Consider the following 17,225-nt stretch of genomic DNA (forward strand, 5'->3'; position numbering starts at 1 on the left):
AGACTTCCTGGTGTCGCGCAAATAGAATAATGCAAGAACAGCAGAGTACACGAGACGCGTTGTAAGATCGATAAAGGGGCTGAAAATATATTTTATTCGATGATAACGTAAAATTTTATTCGAGGATCCTTTTATTTATAAAGGATCTTGTCATTTTTTAACGGTCAAAATATCAATCAAAAAATATTAAAAATATCGTAGAAATAATATTTTATTCGTCTTCTTAATAAGATATTTTCGCGTTAAAAACATCAAGTTCAGGATGGGTGAAAAATTGATTTATAAGTTAAATATTGCATTGGAATTTAAGTGGTTTCGTAGAGAGGAAATAGGAAATTTTATGTTTAATAGACTTTAGGTTTGAAACGAGGTTTTGCGCCTGATCAGATGCTATTTTTACTTCTTCTCAAATTCTACTGGCGAAATTAAAGAAATACAACGTTCTCCGGAAGATCGGAAAAATCAAGTGAACAAATTGAGAAACGTTCATTCAAGACTGAACACGATCAGTAATTTCATTGTACAATCCCATCCAATATCATGCAAATTTAGTGCCCCAACTTTTATAGTGAAATAGCATCTTCTATCTTTCTTCTTCCATTTGCTAGAGTTTAGATATAAAACTATAGCTCGACTCTACTATTCCTTTACTTTACTCTCTATCATAAAAATAGATTAAAAAAAAGAAAAAATACACGTCGCAACGTTTGGAGTCTGACGGTACACTTGGAATGAAAAGAGAAAGTCAACGATTAAATATCTCTAAATTATTTCTTTGCCAGAATTTGTAGAATTTAGATCTTTTTAAAATGAATGAAAAAAGAAAACTTTTCCACGTGTTTGCTGATATTTAAATTTCCAATATAACGCACTTTCAAAATAATACTATTTCTCGGTTAATCTACATAATTTATTTATTAATTCTTAAATTTTTCCAAACTTTCGACATTTTAATTATCAATTTTTCTTCTACTTTCCAGTATATGAATAACAGTTAATTGTTGATATTATTAATGAAAGCTCGCATAAGTAAATCACGGCTAGGTAGATCGTTCGAAAATTTCATTGACATTGCACTTGACTTCATCAGCATCTGAATAGTCGTGCCGGTATTACCCGTTTATTGACCATCAATTAATTAGCTGGCTAATTGAAAGTTTGATTGGCCAAGCCAGCTGTAGCACTACTACAACATGGGCATATTATTGCGAGTTGGTTCGATCTGCTGCCGGAAATCTCGGCGATTAGTAAATCGAAACGGATTGATCCTCTTGAAAAGATAAATCGTCCACTACGTGTAGTTAGTTTGATATTAATTTTTATAAATGCTATCTGATTCGAAATTTGTTGATGTAAAGTGTACGATAAAAATTGTGTTATAAAAAGGGACAGACTCTTAACGTAAAAGTAAGTCGAAACGTGATGAACAATTTTTGAGAATTTTGGAAATTCATCGGGGCATAATTTGATTCGGTAAACTTCCCGTTATATGGAGATAATTTGTGTAATACTTAGTAAATTATCCATTTTTATCGACTATTTTCAATTTTATTGTTATTTAATAGTTGATGGAAAGATTTTGCTTCGGATGATGGATGTATTTTGTTATAAATTATATACGAACGAAGCAGTGAAATAATTAAAAATTTGTAATTTATTTTTCGATCGCTTGCAATTGAAATTATTGCAGAAATTTTAAAAAGAATAATCCTTACGTGGTGGCAACTATTTCACAGCAGAGTTTTCCTTTATAATTCGATTTATGCTTCGCCACGAAGTTAATTAGAATTTAATTAAGTTAAATAGAACTAATTAAAACTATGACAATATCTGAATCACGTCTCGAAGTTTATCGTTTACGACAACGTAACAACAAGCGTCTATGAGATTTAACTAAAGTTCTCCATCGTTCTGCATCGCATCGTGCAGATCACAAATGTTAAAGTATCGAATAAAACCTAAATGATCGTGTTAGAAAATTAATATGACTTGAACATTTCACCAAATCGTTTCAATGTTCTAGAGAAAAATTTCAGGCTGTATCGAATCAAATTATTACTTACTCGTCGAATTTCCCAAATCCTCTTCTGGAAAAACCGAAAGCTCGCACTCGCTTGTCCTACTTTCTCGATATTGTAGCGTGTCCCTTGAATATGAAGTGTCTTAAATATTTCACATGCTTTTGATGATAAGGAAGAAATGTTGGAGGAAAATATTATTCACAACGGGAAATATTACGATAAACGGAACCTTTTCTTGAAGTTTCCAGATTATCAGTATACCTTTGTTAATTATCACCAACGTATTATATATATATATATATATATATATATATATATATATTATATATATATTATATTATATATAGAATAATAATATATATATACATATTTTTATAATCATATCCAAATCGCTGAGATGAAGATCAATCTAGTGATCCACGATGTCTATGATATCTGTCATACCTATAATCTGTATATGGAGAATATAAAATAATACAAATTAATATAAACAATGAAACATCGAACGATCGGAAGAGAAAATGACTTATTTTAACAAGCATTAAAAATGATCGACTTCTCACATGTAATTTTATAAATAAAATATCAAAGACTACGAAATGTCAAAGGATGTAACGTGGAGAAAAAGAAACGTTTTCCTCGTCGTGGCATTTACTCCATCGAATGGAATAACGTTTTCCTTTGAAATTTGCTACCACCATCGAAAACAAGTAATATTTAAGACACTGAAATTAGACAAGTCACCCTATATATCAGTCTCATTTGTAGCACAAGATTTACGTTCCTTATCCTTCCGTGCGATTACCCGTAGCCAGTTCTAGAGTATTTTTCACTCCCCGTAGAGTATCGATTTAGAAAAGGACGGTCTCCTTGGGCCACCCTCCGTTAGTCGGCCTCCGCGTAAGACCGGCTCGTCTGCGACTTTCGTCGCAGCGACCGAATTTCCTGCAGCTGTTCTCCCGTTAAACCGATCGAACACACCAACCGACCAAATTATAACGATCCACGCATAGGACAATTTCACAATGAAAGTGCACAAAAATTCAAGCATCGATGCCATTTGACTTCGATCGTAAATATTCGTATTTACGGTACATACATAGATACGATTTTACTATACATACATACATATATATATATAGAGATTTACATACAAGTATATATATATATATATATATACAGATAGCACAAAGTTTCATGGTACACATAATTATTAAACGACATTATACACAGTTCCACGATACATACATATAGTTTCTATCGTAGATATTAATTTTACGATATTTTGAATCGCGAACATCTTCGATCGTGGAAACGGTACACGTACAAACACACACACACGCACGCACAAGCACGAAACATAGACTCTGTCGACATCATGAAGTGGATTGTGGCCATGGCTCGAAGATTTTTACGAGCATTAGGTATGAGATCGACGTTCGTCGAGGAAGGGCAAGCATCGGCGATCGTCCCCGCTGCAATCGGCGATGCGAATTCAACGAGTTAGTAGCATGGGCATGTGTGTCTGTCTGTCTGTCCGAATCGCACGTTAACGTCCAACCTGTCGTAATATATATGTTTTCTATACGTGTGTATCACTGTGTTTGTATATATATGTATATATATAATATATAAATTTATACACTTTTATATGTGTATGTCCAAGTATATAAAAGTAATGTGTTGTATGTATATATATATATATATACCAATTTAGATTATTCTTAAGGATGTAATTTGTTTCGAAGTGGTAGTGATTTGGGTTACAATGTTAATGATTTTTAGGGAGAAGAGGAGGAATTTTGGGAAGATTTTGTTAACATTAAAATTAGCTACTGATAACGTATACCAGTTGTACGCAGTGAATGTATTCGGTTGTTCAAAATATCATCTGATTAGTTTCGTATGCTTCAAACTAGTCATCGATATGCAGAGTCGTCGCTTGTCACGTGTAGTTTCACACGTGACATATTTTCGTAACTTCAAAAGATATATCGAGTTTCTCTATAACAATAAACGTGAAACTCCAGTTAGTAAAAAACTCGGAAACAAACTGTATTACACCGCTACGAACCTCAAACCATAATATAATCATACTTCTATCTCGATAGAAAATCACGTTAATTTCATTTAAATGACTTGCATGGTTCTGAAGACAATTGTGAAAACAAGAAGTCCGAAACTGTTGTGAAAGACTTTCTGATCATTCTAACGTCGAATTTAACACGTTTCATTAATCGGTTAGATTATTCGATTTTAATAGACGTGTTCGTTAAATATAAAACAACAACGATACATACTAGTCGATTTTCTTATTCCCGAATTGCTGCCACCTCGAATTAGAAATGAAAACTTGTCAAATGTATTCCTTACACGATTTACGCCGAGCTTCTGCACGCTTACGAGGTGGCTGCCATGAAACGTGACCTCTGAGTGCTGAGTTCGATGGTTGTTACATTGTTATATACTATAGATGTGCATGAGCCTATCGGTATGATCGTTTGAAAATATAAATACACCGATTATGGTTACATGTATACACGTAAATGTGTCTTAATAATGTTTTTTTTTATTTTATTCTATTTTTAATCTAATATGGATCTCTATATACGGTTTTTAAAGGATATACTTTTATAGAAAAAGAGCAAAGTAAATTTAAAAGGATATACTTCCTTCGAGGATTCTATGTTACTGAGAAAATCGATGTTTAAGTGTAAATAAAAAGATAGGGTGTATCTACTTGATTCTTTTGTGTAAATATTATAATTAGGAGAGAGATACTGTGTTAGTCGTTAATTTTGACGTGTAATATGTTTAATTAACTTTTCATGCCGCGCTGTATTTAAGGTAAACGTAACTCGGAGAAAATATTGACGTAATCCAGTTTACCTGTTGCTAGACATCTAAGAATACGAAGAAAAGAAACGTGCGATTCAAACGAAATTAAATATTCTCGTTGACAATATTTGCACATCCGTGGAAACGAAAATGGAAAGCTGAAATTTTGTAAACTGATACGCGCATAACCAGAAAGGGTTGAAGCTTCCGGGCAGCCGAACAAAGTCCCGACAAGCTTTTCAAACATCATTTCCAGTTTACGCTGGCAGGCAACTTCTTTTAAGAAAATTACAGAATTTTTAATTAACCTACGTCTTTCTTTCAAAGTACGACGAGCTACGAATCGACAGATTTTATTAAACGACACGTTACGCAGGGAGCTACAAATAAATGCAATTTTACGTTTTGCATTTGCGTATTAGAAGCTGCAATTGGGAAATTTTAAGCTCCATTGGGAAAATTAAATTTCACTTAGGCATAAATTTCATAAAAGCAATATCACCATCAACCTGACAAAATCCGCTTTTAATCTATTAAGAATCTAACCGTGGTATAATGCGCGAAATTCCAGTAAGTGCAGACTTAATACTAAATTATTGAACTAAATTATTGAACGAACAAGATTAAACGGAAAGTCAGTGAATTTGAAAATCTGCGAGGATTATGAAACATGAGAACTTAAATATTTGAATATTTCAATACGCTTGAGAGTTTCGCTATTTGAATATCTAGAAACTTGGAAAATTTGACAATTGGAAAGTTTGAACGCTTGATAATTTGAAATATTCTGAAATTGTCGATTCTTATCAAACTTATCTCGTCTCTTCGTAATAAATTTAAAATCAACGACTGCTTCGATACGTCCAAAGTAACTTCATCGCTCCCGTCGACGGTATTCGGTTACTTCGATCGAAAATGGTTCCCTAATTGTTTCCAGCATGATACATTCGCGTAAAATTCACTGTACGACGTACAATTCCAATAGATTACCACTAAAAGTTTTATTGCCCTAGGAAGTACGGCCTACTTTCGAATCTCGTAACTGGTAACCCCCTGTCCACGATTCACCGTACGCTGTTGAAACGAATCGAACCGGTAGAACGGATCGTAACGTGTTTTAACACACGACCCTTCTGAAGAACATAATCCTCTTTTCTACCTGAGCGTGTGGATTTCCTGATTTTATTACTTTTTTACCGGTGCCTACCGGTTATCCGTCATTTTGTGTCATCAAGACGGTATTCGAATGTTAGATCGTCGATCAAAACACTGGAATTGTACGGAACGGATCGAAAAACGTAAGAAGAATCGTGTGGTAAAAAATAGCGCAATGGATATTTATTCGTGTGAAGAATTTGAGGTGATAATATATAGCGAGAATAGTAAATGTAGAACGTATCATAGAGAATATGTGAAAACGGTATGAAAAAAATACGTAGAACGTGTGAGAGATTAGAGAATAATTAAAAAAGAATTACTTGTCCTTTTTTGTTACTTACTATGTAGTTAGTTATAAATTCGAAAAGATATCAAAAAGGATATGACAGAGAAATGAGAAATATTCCCACACTGGTGAAAATTTCCTTTAGATTTCTGAGGAAAATTTGATAAAATTTGTATCTTAAAGTTTTGCATTAAAAATCAACGATATAAAAATCTATTTGCAAACTATGCAAAGAGTTATTAACTCGAATAAAATATATTCCATAGCTAAACTCGTCATAACGTGATTGGATCTTCAAAGACGCAATAATAGGAACATTAACAAAAATGCCATATAATTTACAGCATTCAAAAGACATTATATTTCTTTCGTTTTCTTAGATACAGTAACAGGTAGAGTATCTTTTTATCGAATACAATAAATGTCGACTAAACGTTCTGCTAGGTAAGTAGAAAGGTAGGAAAATCCCTAAGAACCGAATCCCGGGGAGTGCAAATATCGTTTTTGGGGCACGTATCGCGTTAGGCAAGTTACATGAAACGTTTGTCTAATCTTTGATTAACTTCTACAGTGATCTGCGCCCAAGGATTGATCGCAAAAGACAAGAGCGGTACATCTGATCCGTACGTGACTGTCCAAGTCGGTAAAGTGAAGAAACGAACCAGGACCATGCCGAGGGAATTGAATCCAGTTTGGCACGAGAAGTTTTACTTGTGAGTAATTTTTTCGTGACCTCACAAGTTCATCTTAAACGCGATATGAATATCAATATCGGTTGGTGTAAGAAGAGAAAGATGGAACGATGGAAATATCAATTCCTTTTCTGTAACAGATAACTTACAAAGTGTTAATTGAACGTCAAAACGTCTACGATTAATAAAACGAACCACTCTTCCCCAGAGATTGTAAAATCCAACGCGCAATTTCGATATACGTGTCATTTACGCTTCGCTTAATTTACTTTTCGAAATAATTAAAGTTGCAACGACACTCCGTTCATTGAAACGAAATTATTGTTATAATAATTAATTAAACAAACTTCTACCAATGATTGAGTTCAATTATTTTAAAAAATCATATGTAGCGGGAAAGAACTTCGATTATTACACATACATATACATACATACGCCCTTTTTATTAGCAAAGTTCTACTATATCGTGCATCCTTTATATACATCGTCGTATTACTAATTCGACGTAAATATTTTACCAAAATTCGACTACATATTCCTATGGAAAGTGTTCGTCCAATTTCCCACCTCTGAATAATTTAAATATTTATACGTATAAATAACACGATCTAATATAACGTCCAAACGATCCTTTAATTAATCACGTACAAGGAAATCCCAATCGACGTTCAAACACAGTCTCCAAAATCTGCTAATAAATAAACTCGAATTACCATTTATAGCGAATGCCACAACTCGTCTGACCGAATAAAAGTGAGAGTATGGGACGAGGACAACGACTTGAAGTCGAAGCTACGGCAAAAGTTGACAAGGGAGAGCGACGATTTCCTTGGACAAACGATCATCGAGGTGCGCACGCTGAGCGGCGAGATGGATGTGTGGTATAACCTAGAGAAGAGAACGGATAAAAGCGCTGTATCCGGCGCGATCAGGCTGCACATCAGCGTTGAGATCAAAGGCGAGGAGAAGGTCGCCCCTTACCACGTGCAGTACACCTGCCTACACGAGAACCTCTTCCATAGCTTATGCGAAAAGAACGACGGCGTGGTGGCTCTACCTCAGGCGAAAGGAGACGATGCCTGGAAGGTGTATTTCGATCCACCTGGAGAAGAGCTCGTCGATGAATTCGCGATGAGATACGGCATCGAGAGCATCTATCAAGCAATGACGTGAGTCGTCTTGTTTATGAAAGTATATGACGTAGCTGGCGGCAGTTATATTCAAAGTTATTAGGCGTTTGGCAGAAAACATTCTCCGACGGACTGAATATCTTAATTGCTAAAGGCAAACATTCAGCAAACATAAGATCATCGTTCGAAACTCTCGTTCCAATAATCCGATCGATCGAATATTCTCTTCCACGTTCTTAGGACTCTGTTAAAAACAGCCGCCGCCAACAGAAATGACGTTATACGAAGCTCCCTTTTTTCGAAATTTATACAATCAAATTTGAAGACCGATCCTTAAGGACCTTTTGCTTAATAATTCTATAATGTACCTTACTTGTGTTTTACTGAGGACAAGTAAGAACTTGATAAGCATATGAGACCCTGAATACACGATTGGCTTAGCTTTCTCTTCCCTGTTTTATAAATAAATTAACTTTTAAACGTGATCGTTCGCTAGGAACATCTCAGTTTGCACTTGATTTTCTCTAATGAACAATACATATTTGGCATAGAAGTAAAGCTTGAATTTTGCTTGTCGTATACGAACGTGTTACGTATTTCTGAAGAGACACAGACAAAAGTAATGCATAACGATATCATCGGAAATCTTTATGTTAAAATCTTTATGTTACACCAAGCTTCGTTAGTAATCGTGTCTTTTGAAATGTTTTTCCAGGCATTTTCACTGCCTCTCCACGAAATACCTGTGCCCGGGTGTGCCAGCGGTAATGTCCACCCTGTTGGCGAACATAAACGCATATTATGCTCACACGAGCGCGAGTTCCGCTGTTTCGGCCAGTGATAGATTCGCCGCCAGCAATTTCGGGGTAAGTTGACACAATGGAGCATCGAAGATTAGCTCTGTTTGATCGGGAAATAAATCAAGAAAGGATGAATGAAAGAATCTGACTGAGAAATGCTCCTGCGATTCCCTACTGGCAGTCTAAGTTCTCACATCTATTTGGTTGCTTAGGAAACTTTGCGGGAAGCGCGTTATGTATGCTTGTTCCAATTCTATAGTGAAACTCTTCAATTAAACTGTTTTTTTTTTTGTTTTGTTTTGTTTTGTTTTGTTTCATTCGTTTCTTCTCCTCCCCTTCCGTCACTTCCAATGACTGGACATTGACAATATGAACTTGCAGAGTTTGCTTTAATTGAAGTTTTAATTAACATCTTGTTCCCTTGTATTATGTCACGTTAGTTATCAAGGTACCGCGTTGATGAATTTTTGAACGCGAAATTGGAAATTGGAAATCAAAACTGATTTATTGTCCCCATTGCTGCTATTAGATGCTTCTATTATGGATATAGTTTATTAATTAATGATATTGAAATTTGAATGATATGTTAGGTCATCCTATAAGTTCGTTCCGTTTTTCGAACACTTATATATGTTAAGATTGTTTATATACTTTTCAGTTTCATGAAAAAATGTAATCCCCCTCTCGTTGTACAACTTCTTCCCATTTTTCAAGTGCATTGGTCCCTTATCGCCGTATGTTTATAAATCGACACGTGAAATGTATGACAAAAGTCGGCACGAACTTATGGGATGACCTAATATATACAAAAATTAAGTGAACTTGAAAGACCCTTTTACATTTAATTCTACTAAAAATGTAAAAGTATACAATTAATTTAAAACAGAGTTGCCGAAATTGCAGATTCTATCGTTCGGCACAGAGGATTGTTTCGGTAAATCAATGTAAATTTTTTCGAAAAAATTGTTAGCAGCGAAAGAACCGAGCGTTCCTGGTTTCGACGTTCTTGAATTATGCATGACTTTGTCTTGTACGGTGGTGAACGTGCGACCCAATAACTTTATCTTCGTTGCAAAAGCGCCAACAAAAGAAGAAAATAACTGAGCTGGACGCTAACGAAAGAAGATCGAAGGTTTACAACAAAACTAAATATTTTAAAGTTGAGATGAACAGTAAAGGAAAGTGCAAAATGCTTGATAAAACATCGAATAACGCAGAAAATAAGTGAAGTGTTTTTTAATTTTCCGGGAATTTTCGAAGCTATTCATCGAAAAGATAAATTTTATTTATTCCATGATTCTCTTTTGCACGATATAAATTACATGAAAAATATCACAGAAGGCAGTATTGATGGTGAAGAGTAAATAAAAATACGATCATTGAAAGGGAAAAAATATATTGGACATCATCCTTGTTAATATCATTACTCGTCTTCAATTTCATTGCGTTCGACACGATGCTTGGAAAATCTTCCCCCAAGGATATTTCTTCTTTTCTTTGGATGTTCATTTTTCTTCTGGATCTAGCCTACCTACAGAATTCTTTCCCATATAAGCACCTCAGGGATCGTAAAGTCCTGCTAACCGTAAACAACACCGTTGACTTAGCTAGCTGAATTATCAACAAAAGTCTGTCTTTTCTTCAAATAAAATACGACGATTCTGTAAATAAATTCAGTCTCCAAGCCAGTCGTTTAATTCGAACGTTTGTAGCTTTGTAATAATTATTGTTTCATTTATTTCTCAGTACTGGTAGTAATAACTTTCCTATTATTATTAATAATAAATAACAAGTTCTTTACACTATCCGTGCGTTGAAGTATCGATAAATACAGAGAAAAGACTGTTTGCAAGGTTTTACGACATTGATAACATATAGCAGCATTGCATATAAAGACATGGAGAGTTAGCCATTGATAAGCATTTCAATTATTCTAACAGTATTAAGTAAATCTTTATCGTATATTAAAATCTGTATTACAAAAATGTGAGAAATTAATAGAAAATTATTTATTTGACAGTCTACCAGACAATCCAAAATAGCGAAATTAGAAGTAGAAAGAGTTTATGATTAGATATGTTACTGAATCTATAAAATTTTAACTATGTATGATACCATACATGTGTATATATATATTATGTAATATACAATATAATATAGTACATAATAAATAATATATATTACATAATAGATTATATACGATGTTGTATTATATATTAGTCACAAAAATACAAAACCTTTCTGCTCGTCGATATGCTTCCCTAAACGTTAGCTGCCTAAAAGCAAAATCCCACATATGTAATATATTTTCCGGCCGAGATAAGTATAACATAACTTTTGATCGTTCCTGTTTGCCCGGGACGTATAAATGGCTGGACTGAGCGAAGACGGGGTCCTTCTCTCTGGCCGACAACGCCCGTAATTTATGGAAACTCTATATACCGACAAAATACATTTTCCTTGGTCGTTCACGGTCCATTTCTACCGTTCCAGAAAGAGAAATTCGTGAAATTACTGGATCAACTGCACAACTCGCTGCGAATCGATCTGTCAATGTACCGAAATAACTTCCCGGCCTCGAGCCAGGAGAAGCTGATGGACTTGAAGAGCACGGTCGACCTGCTGACGAGCATCACGTTCTTCAGAATGAAGGTTTTGGAGTTGTCCAGCCCTCCACGAGCGAGCACCGTGGTGAAAGATTGCGTGAAAGCGTGTCTTCGTTCGACCTATCAGTTTCTTTTTGAAAATTGTTACGATATCTACAACAGAGAATTCCAAGTGGATCCAAGCGAGGCGAAGAGAGACGCCGAGGATCATGGACCTCGCCTGGAATCGTTGGACTTCTGGCATAAGCTGATCGCACTGATCGTTTCGGTGATCGACGAAGATAAGAACAGTTATGCCCCTGTCCTGAACCAATTCCCTCAGGAATTGAATATCGGTCAACTGTCGGCGGCCACCATGTGGTCTCTGTTCGCGGTGGACATGAAGTACGCGTTAGAAGAGCACGAACAACATAGACTGTGCAAGTCCTCGGCCTATATGAACCTACACTTTAAGGTCAAGTGGTTGCACACCAATTACGTGAAGGACGTACCGCCGTATAAGGGCGCGGTGCCCGAATATCCTGCGTGGTTCGAACCGTTTGTTATGCAGTGGCTAAACGAGAACGATGACGTCTCACTGGAATATCTCCATGGTGCCTTCAGCAGAGACAAGAAGGACGGAGTAAGTATCCCTTTCCTTCAGGTTTAATTAAATCGATTAACTTGCTCGAAAGAAAATTTTTTCAATCTGTAAAAAAAAATGATTCTCGTTGTTTACGAGGGGTAGAAGAAGATCTGATGGTAGAAATATCTTTTCCGATAGTTTTATAAGGAAAACATACTACGCTAAGATCAGTGACTAGCTTTATCGAAAACAAATACATTGATCGTTTAATCAATTGCTAACTTCCTGAAATACATCTTTTTCTTTTTTATCCGATGTAGCAAAATATATATTATACTTAAATTTATGAATGGTTTAACATTGTGTAAATTCACCGCAGTTCCAAAAGAGCAGCGAACACGCGCTGTTCAGCGTCTCCGTCGTCGACGTCTTCACACAATTAACCCAGTGCTTCGACGTGGTCTCCAAGCTGGAATGTCCTGATCCGGAGATCTGGAAGAGATATATGAAGAGGTTCGCGAAAACCATCGTCAAGGTGTTAGTCGCCTATGCAGATATCGTGAAGAAGGAATTCCCAAGTCACCTAAAGGAAGAAAGAATCGTACGTTTAACAGTCGACTTTAACAAACAAATTTATCGATAAGATGCATTTGATTGCAGGATATTTTACAAGTAACGAGTTTCATTGTGTCCGTATACCATTTTCAAGTAAGCATCGTCTTCTTTTTTAGGCTTGCATTCTCATGAACAATATTCAGCAACTTCGAGTACAATTAGAGAAGATGTTCGAGTCGATGGGTGGAGAAAAATTGGAAGAGGACGCGGCAAACATTCTGAAAGAACTTCAACAGCAACTGAACGGAGCACTCGACGATCTAGCCATGCTCTTTGCAAAGAGTTTGGAACCAAGGATAACAGCTTCGGTGAAAGAGTTAGGCGATTTATTGTTAGCCATTAAAGGAGGTGGGCAGGTGCAACCTGCTCAAAGAAATAACGTAGCTGTGGAAGCTGATGAAGTGTTGCGTCCTTTGATGGATCTTCTCGATGGAAGTTTATCGTTGTATGCTGAATCTTGTGAAAAGACTGTGCTGAAGAGGTTGCTGAAAGAGTTGTGGAAGATCGTCATGAGGATTTTAGAGAAGACGGTGGTGTTGCCACCCATGTCGGATAAGAGCGTATGTTTTCCACTATCAAAACTTTAGAGGAATGTATGTTATACAGATAAATGTATTTTTACATGTATTTTACAGATGATGTTCAAGAATCTGACGGATAATGCGAAGAACTTAGCCGCGAATGCGAAGATAGAAGACATGTCGAAACTGTTCAAGAACCACATGGTTGGTAAACCGGATGTGAAAAACGCACTGAGCGGTGTAATGGTGTGTTTAATTTAAATAGCGTATAATTAGTATTTCCTTTTAATATTTTGAAAACTGTGTTCAATCGTTAGTAGATGAAAAAACCTTATGTTATTTTAATCTCATATCGTTCACAGGATATTTCTAAAGAAGTAGAGAAGAATCTTTCCCCGAAACAGTGTGCGGTCCTCGAGGTCGCCCTCGATACCATCAAACAGTACTTCCACGCGGGTGGAAACGGTCTGAAGAAGACATTCTTAGAGAAATCGCCAGAATTGCAGAGCTTACGATACGCCTTGAGCTTGTATACGCAAACAACAGACACCCTCATCAAGACTTTTGTTACGTCTCAGGTCAACCAAGGTAAATCGATTCTTAAACAATTTATCAAATAGCTTCATAAACATTTTCATCTGGTATCAGGTAAAAAATCATCGATCGATATTAGAAATCAGAACTATATACATAATCACGGTTTTATTCGTTTTTCGTTTATCAGCATTGGTGATAATATATTACGAGCAAAGATAAAATTTTATTCGCTGTAAATAACAAAAACAGGAGCGCAAGTATAATGTAGAACTACTATCAAATAAACGAGTACTTTCTTCGCATCTGGATGGCAAATAAAAAGTATGTTTTTATCGCGTAAAAAGACAAACACAGTTGTCCAGCGCACAGTACATACATATCATCATATATGACAACTAGCAAAATTCCAAACGAAGCGAGAATCTATAATTTGATCGATGTACCAATTAAATTAAACGCTGCGAAAATATTAATCAAAAAATTGGCTTCCGCTATATCGCGACGCACGTTATCTACGAGCGTACATGTTACCGCCAATTTCCATAAATTTATTCATCAACAGTATCTAATAAGACGCTCGTACAGGTACCACATGCAACCAAATACCAATCGCGTGAACATCGAATTTAAAATCTGATTGAAACGTGAAAATTAACTCGTTGCGCTATGCACACTCGTTTACGATCATCATCCGTTCACATATACACATACACACACAGCCCGACATTTTTGGAAAATTCGTCACGAGATACGAATACAACCCACGTAACCAAAATTATCGCGACAGTGCCGCTGAACAATGCGTCAAAGCTGCGTCAGCGTCAGCGTTCGATGAGCAGCGAAAGAGGTGGCGACGAAGGGGAAGGAGCCGAGGGTATGGAAAGCCTCGAAGAACCCCTTCGCCAGAGCAAGCCCTCTCTTCGTCGAGAGAGTCGACAAGGTACCAGAGAGCACTAGCCACCTTAGAGCAGAAGCCTCGGGAATTCTTCGCTGACTTCTGGCCACTTTTCGAACCTAGGCGCTCGTTTTAGGACGTAGTGAACTGTTTGTGATTGCATTATTCACCGAGCTGTCTTTTCGGGACTAGATAGGCTACTTGGCTGATAGTCTTTGGACATTCATACTCGAATGACCTATACCTCTGTGCTTTCGTTCCAACCAAAATTGATATAATAGATTAATAGAAAAAGGAGTTTTTGAAGATAATATTTGGATTTGATCAATGGTTTTAAATATACATATATATATATATATTTTTTTAGTAATACTCTTTTTTTATTATTGGAGGAATTATTAATTGCAAAATTTTTCAAAAAGAATTTATATTGAAAATTTGACATTTACGTTACTTGTTCCTGATTATAAAATAAAGAAATGGCTTTTTTGTATTGAAGTTAATTAAATTTGCTTAACTATATAGACGAAAGCATGGCAATAGCTTATTGGTTTAAGAAATAGATGCGCAACTTGAAACATAGTAATCTTTGAATGCTCATGTACAAATGCTACTAATATTAGCAACGTGTTATTGAACTTGAAATGTATTATGACTTAAATCGTTAATTTAAGCAGAATCGACCCTTTCGGTACAATAATTGCTTGTAAGAGTTCAGTTACGAGCTATAGGAATAACACGAGGCTAAATCATCCGAATGTTCATGAACAACTAGTATAGGAAGAGTCAAAAGCGTCCCGAAAACTTCTCGATGATCGATAGTTGTACTAGGTAACGCTGCTGCTATCACTACTACCGCTGTTGCTGCTAGATACTACCGAAAACCTTGCAAAACAACGACCATAGAAAATGGCCACCCCATTATGACTTATCTTGTACCCACGCGTATTCTACTTAATTTATGTGATCACGAAGAAAATGATTCAGTAAATAATTTATCGATCGATAAACAAAATAATATTGTACATTGATTAGACGTTATCGGACTCTGATCGTGACACTCAGTAATTCATTTCTTTTTGCTTTCTTATTCGACGACAAATGTAAAATTATACATTACATAGATTATAAAATCTTATAGGCAATTGTTCTAGACGCAATTTATAAAAATTGCGCGTGTGTTACACGTTCCAAGGGTTGCCATTTTCTAACATTGTCTTTTACATTAAGCATTTCTTTAATCATCTTCTTTGAAGCTTTTACACATTTACACATAAACACCTATAGACCTTTGTTCAATTTATCACTGCCAATTCACCATTTCACCACTCCAATTTAATTATTTCTTTCAAGAGACATGCAGCTCTCTAATTCAACTAATACCTATGCAATGGTTCATTCTATGTTACGTATCCATACAACTGATCGATTAATTATCAGCTACAAAACGCATAATCAAACGTTATAATCTGCACGTCAAGCAGAGCGACAAATGTAGATTTTCACAATTCGCCAATTTATCCTTGGTCGAAAAGCGATGAAGCCGATTAATTAACCAATTGTATCAAACTCTTTCAAATTGTATACGCTTGAGGTATTTAATGCGTGTCCGAGACACTCTAACAACACAGCAACTTCGTCTTCTCTGATAAATACTCAAAGAGACAAAGTTCTATATATGCATATGATTAGAGCATGTAATCTGCTCTAGAACTAGACATTGGTCATAGTATCTTAGCATCAGATCTGAGAATTTTAGCCTCGGATAGCGGTGACCGAAGCTCCCTTTTTCTCTCTCGTAGTACTTAGCGGCTAGAAATCGGAATTTTCAGATGAAATCTAACTTATCGTTGATAAAGTTCCAGATACTGCCGGTACGGAGGAGGGCTCGGTCGGAGAAGTCAGTATACAGGTGGATCTTTTCACACATCCTGGAACTGGCGAACAGAAGGTCACTGTCAAAGGTATGTTTTATTTACACTAGAATATCGATATTTTATTATGAATTATATAGTTTACATTAATATCTTATAAAAAGATAAATCTAGACTATCGTATCTTTATTAATTATAACGTTAAAGATCTTCAGCCAGGTGCCTGCCAACTATTATTTCATATGTTTTGTAACAGTTTCGTATAAAAAATGATATTACCATACATACAATTATTCTACATATAATATAGGTGGAATATAATATATATATAAGCATCGTGAAATATTGTCATATTTAATACATTTTACTTTGTAGTTGTCGCTGCGAACGATTTGAAGTGGCAGCTTGCTACGGGAATGTTCAGACCGTACGTTGAAGTAAATTTGATCGGACCGCATTTAACTGGAAAGAAGAGGAAGCAATCGACAAAATCAAAGAGCAATAATTGGTCGCCGCAATTCAACGAGAGCTTTGACTTGTGAGTATCTCTCTCTATTTTTTAGTAGACCCTACTTGTCCTTCGTTTATTTAAAAAAATATCAAAGCCTTTACTAACAATTTTAATAACTGTTTCATATACTCTGTTACATATGAAACAAATTTAGAATCATGATCATTGATCTTTTC

General features: G+C 35.7%; 1 protein-coding gene across 15 annotated transcripts in view; it reads left to right on the forward strand.

Annotated features, from left to right (window-relative positions):
• LOC100650524 (protein unc-13 homolog B) overlaps positions 1–17,225 on the forward strand; it is a 377,008-nt gene that overhangs the window by 350,118 nt on the left and 9,665 nt on the right. For 12 of the 15 annotated variants that reach the window (XR_007224241.1, XM_048406368.1, XM_048406369.1 and 9 more), the window contains 11 exons: positions 6,875–7,016; positions 7,718–8,164; positions 8,841–8,991; positions 11,419–12,153; positions 12,476–12,697; positions 12,828–13,271; positions 13,347–13,478; positions 13,595–13,820; positions 14,557–14,709; positions 16,524–16,628; positions 16,914–17,076. Coding sequence is in view for 14 of the 15 variants with exons in the window: in XM_048406368.1 (XP_048262325.1) it covers positions 6,875–7,016; positions 7,718–8,164; positions 8,841–8,991; positions 11,419–12,153; positions 12,476–12,697; positions 12,828–13,271; positions 13,347–13,478; positions 13,595–13,820; positions 14,557–14,709; positions 16,524–16,628; positions 16,914–17,076 (2,920 nt within the window). In the remaining variant the exon portion in view is untranslated. The remainder of the gene's footprint in view (positions 1–6,874; positions 7,017–7,717; positions 8,165–8,840; positions 8,992–11,418; positions 12,154–12,475; positions 12,698–12,827; positions 13,272–13,346; positions 13,479–13,594; positions 13,821–14,556; positions 14,710–16,523; positions 16,629–16,913; positions 17,077–17,225) is intronic. The other 3 variants (XM_048406367.1, XM_020863448.2, XM_048406366.1) reach the window with 1 other exon arrangement.

This window comes from Bombus terrestris, chromosome 6, assembly GCF_910591885.1.
Source record: "Bombus terrestris chromosome 6, iyBomTerr1.2, whole genome shotgun sequence".
In the NCBI taxonomy this organism is placed as follows: domain Eukaryota; kingdom Metazoa; phylum Arthropoda; class Insecta; order Hymenoptera; family Apidae; genus Bombus; species Bombus terrestris.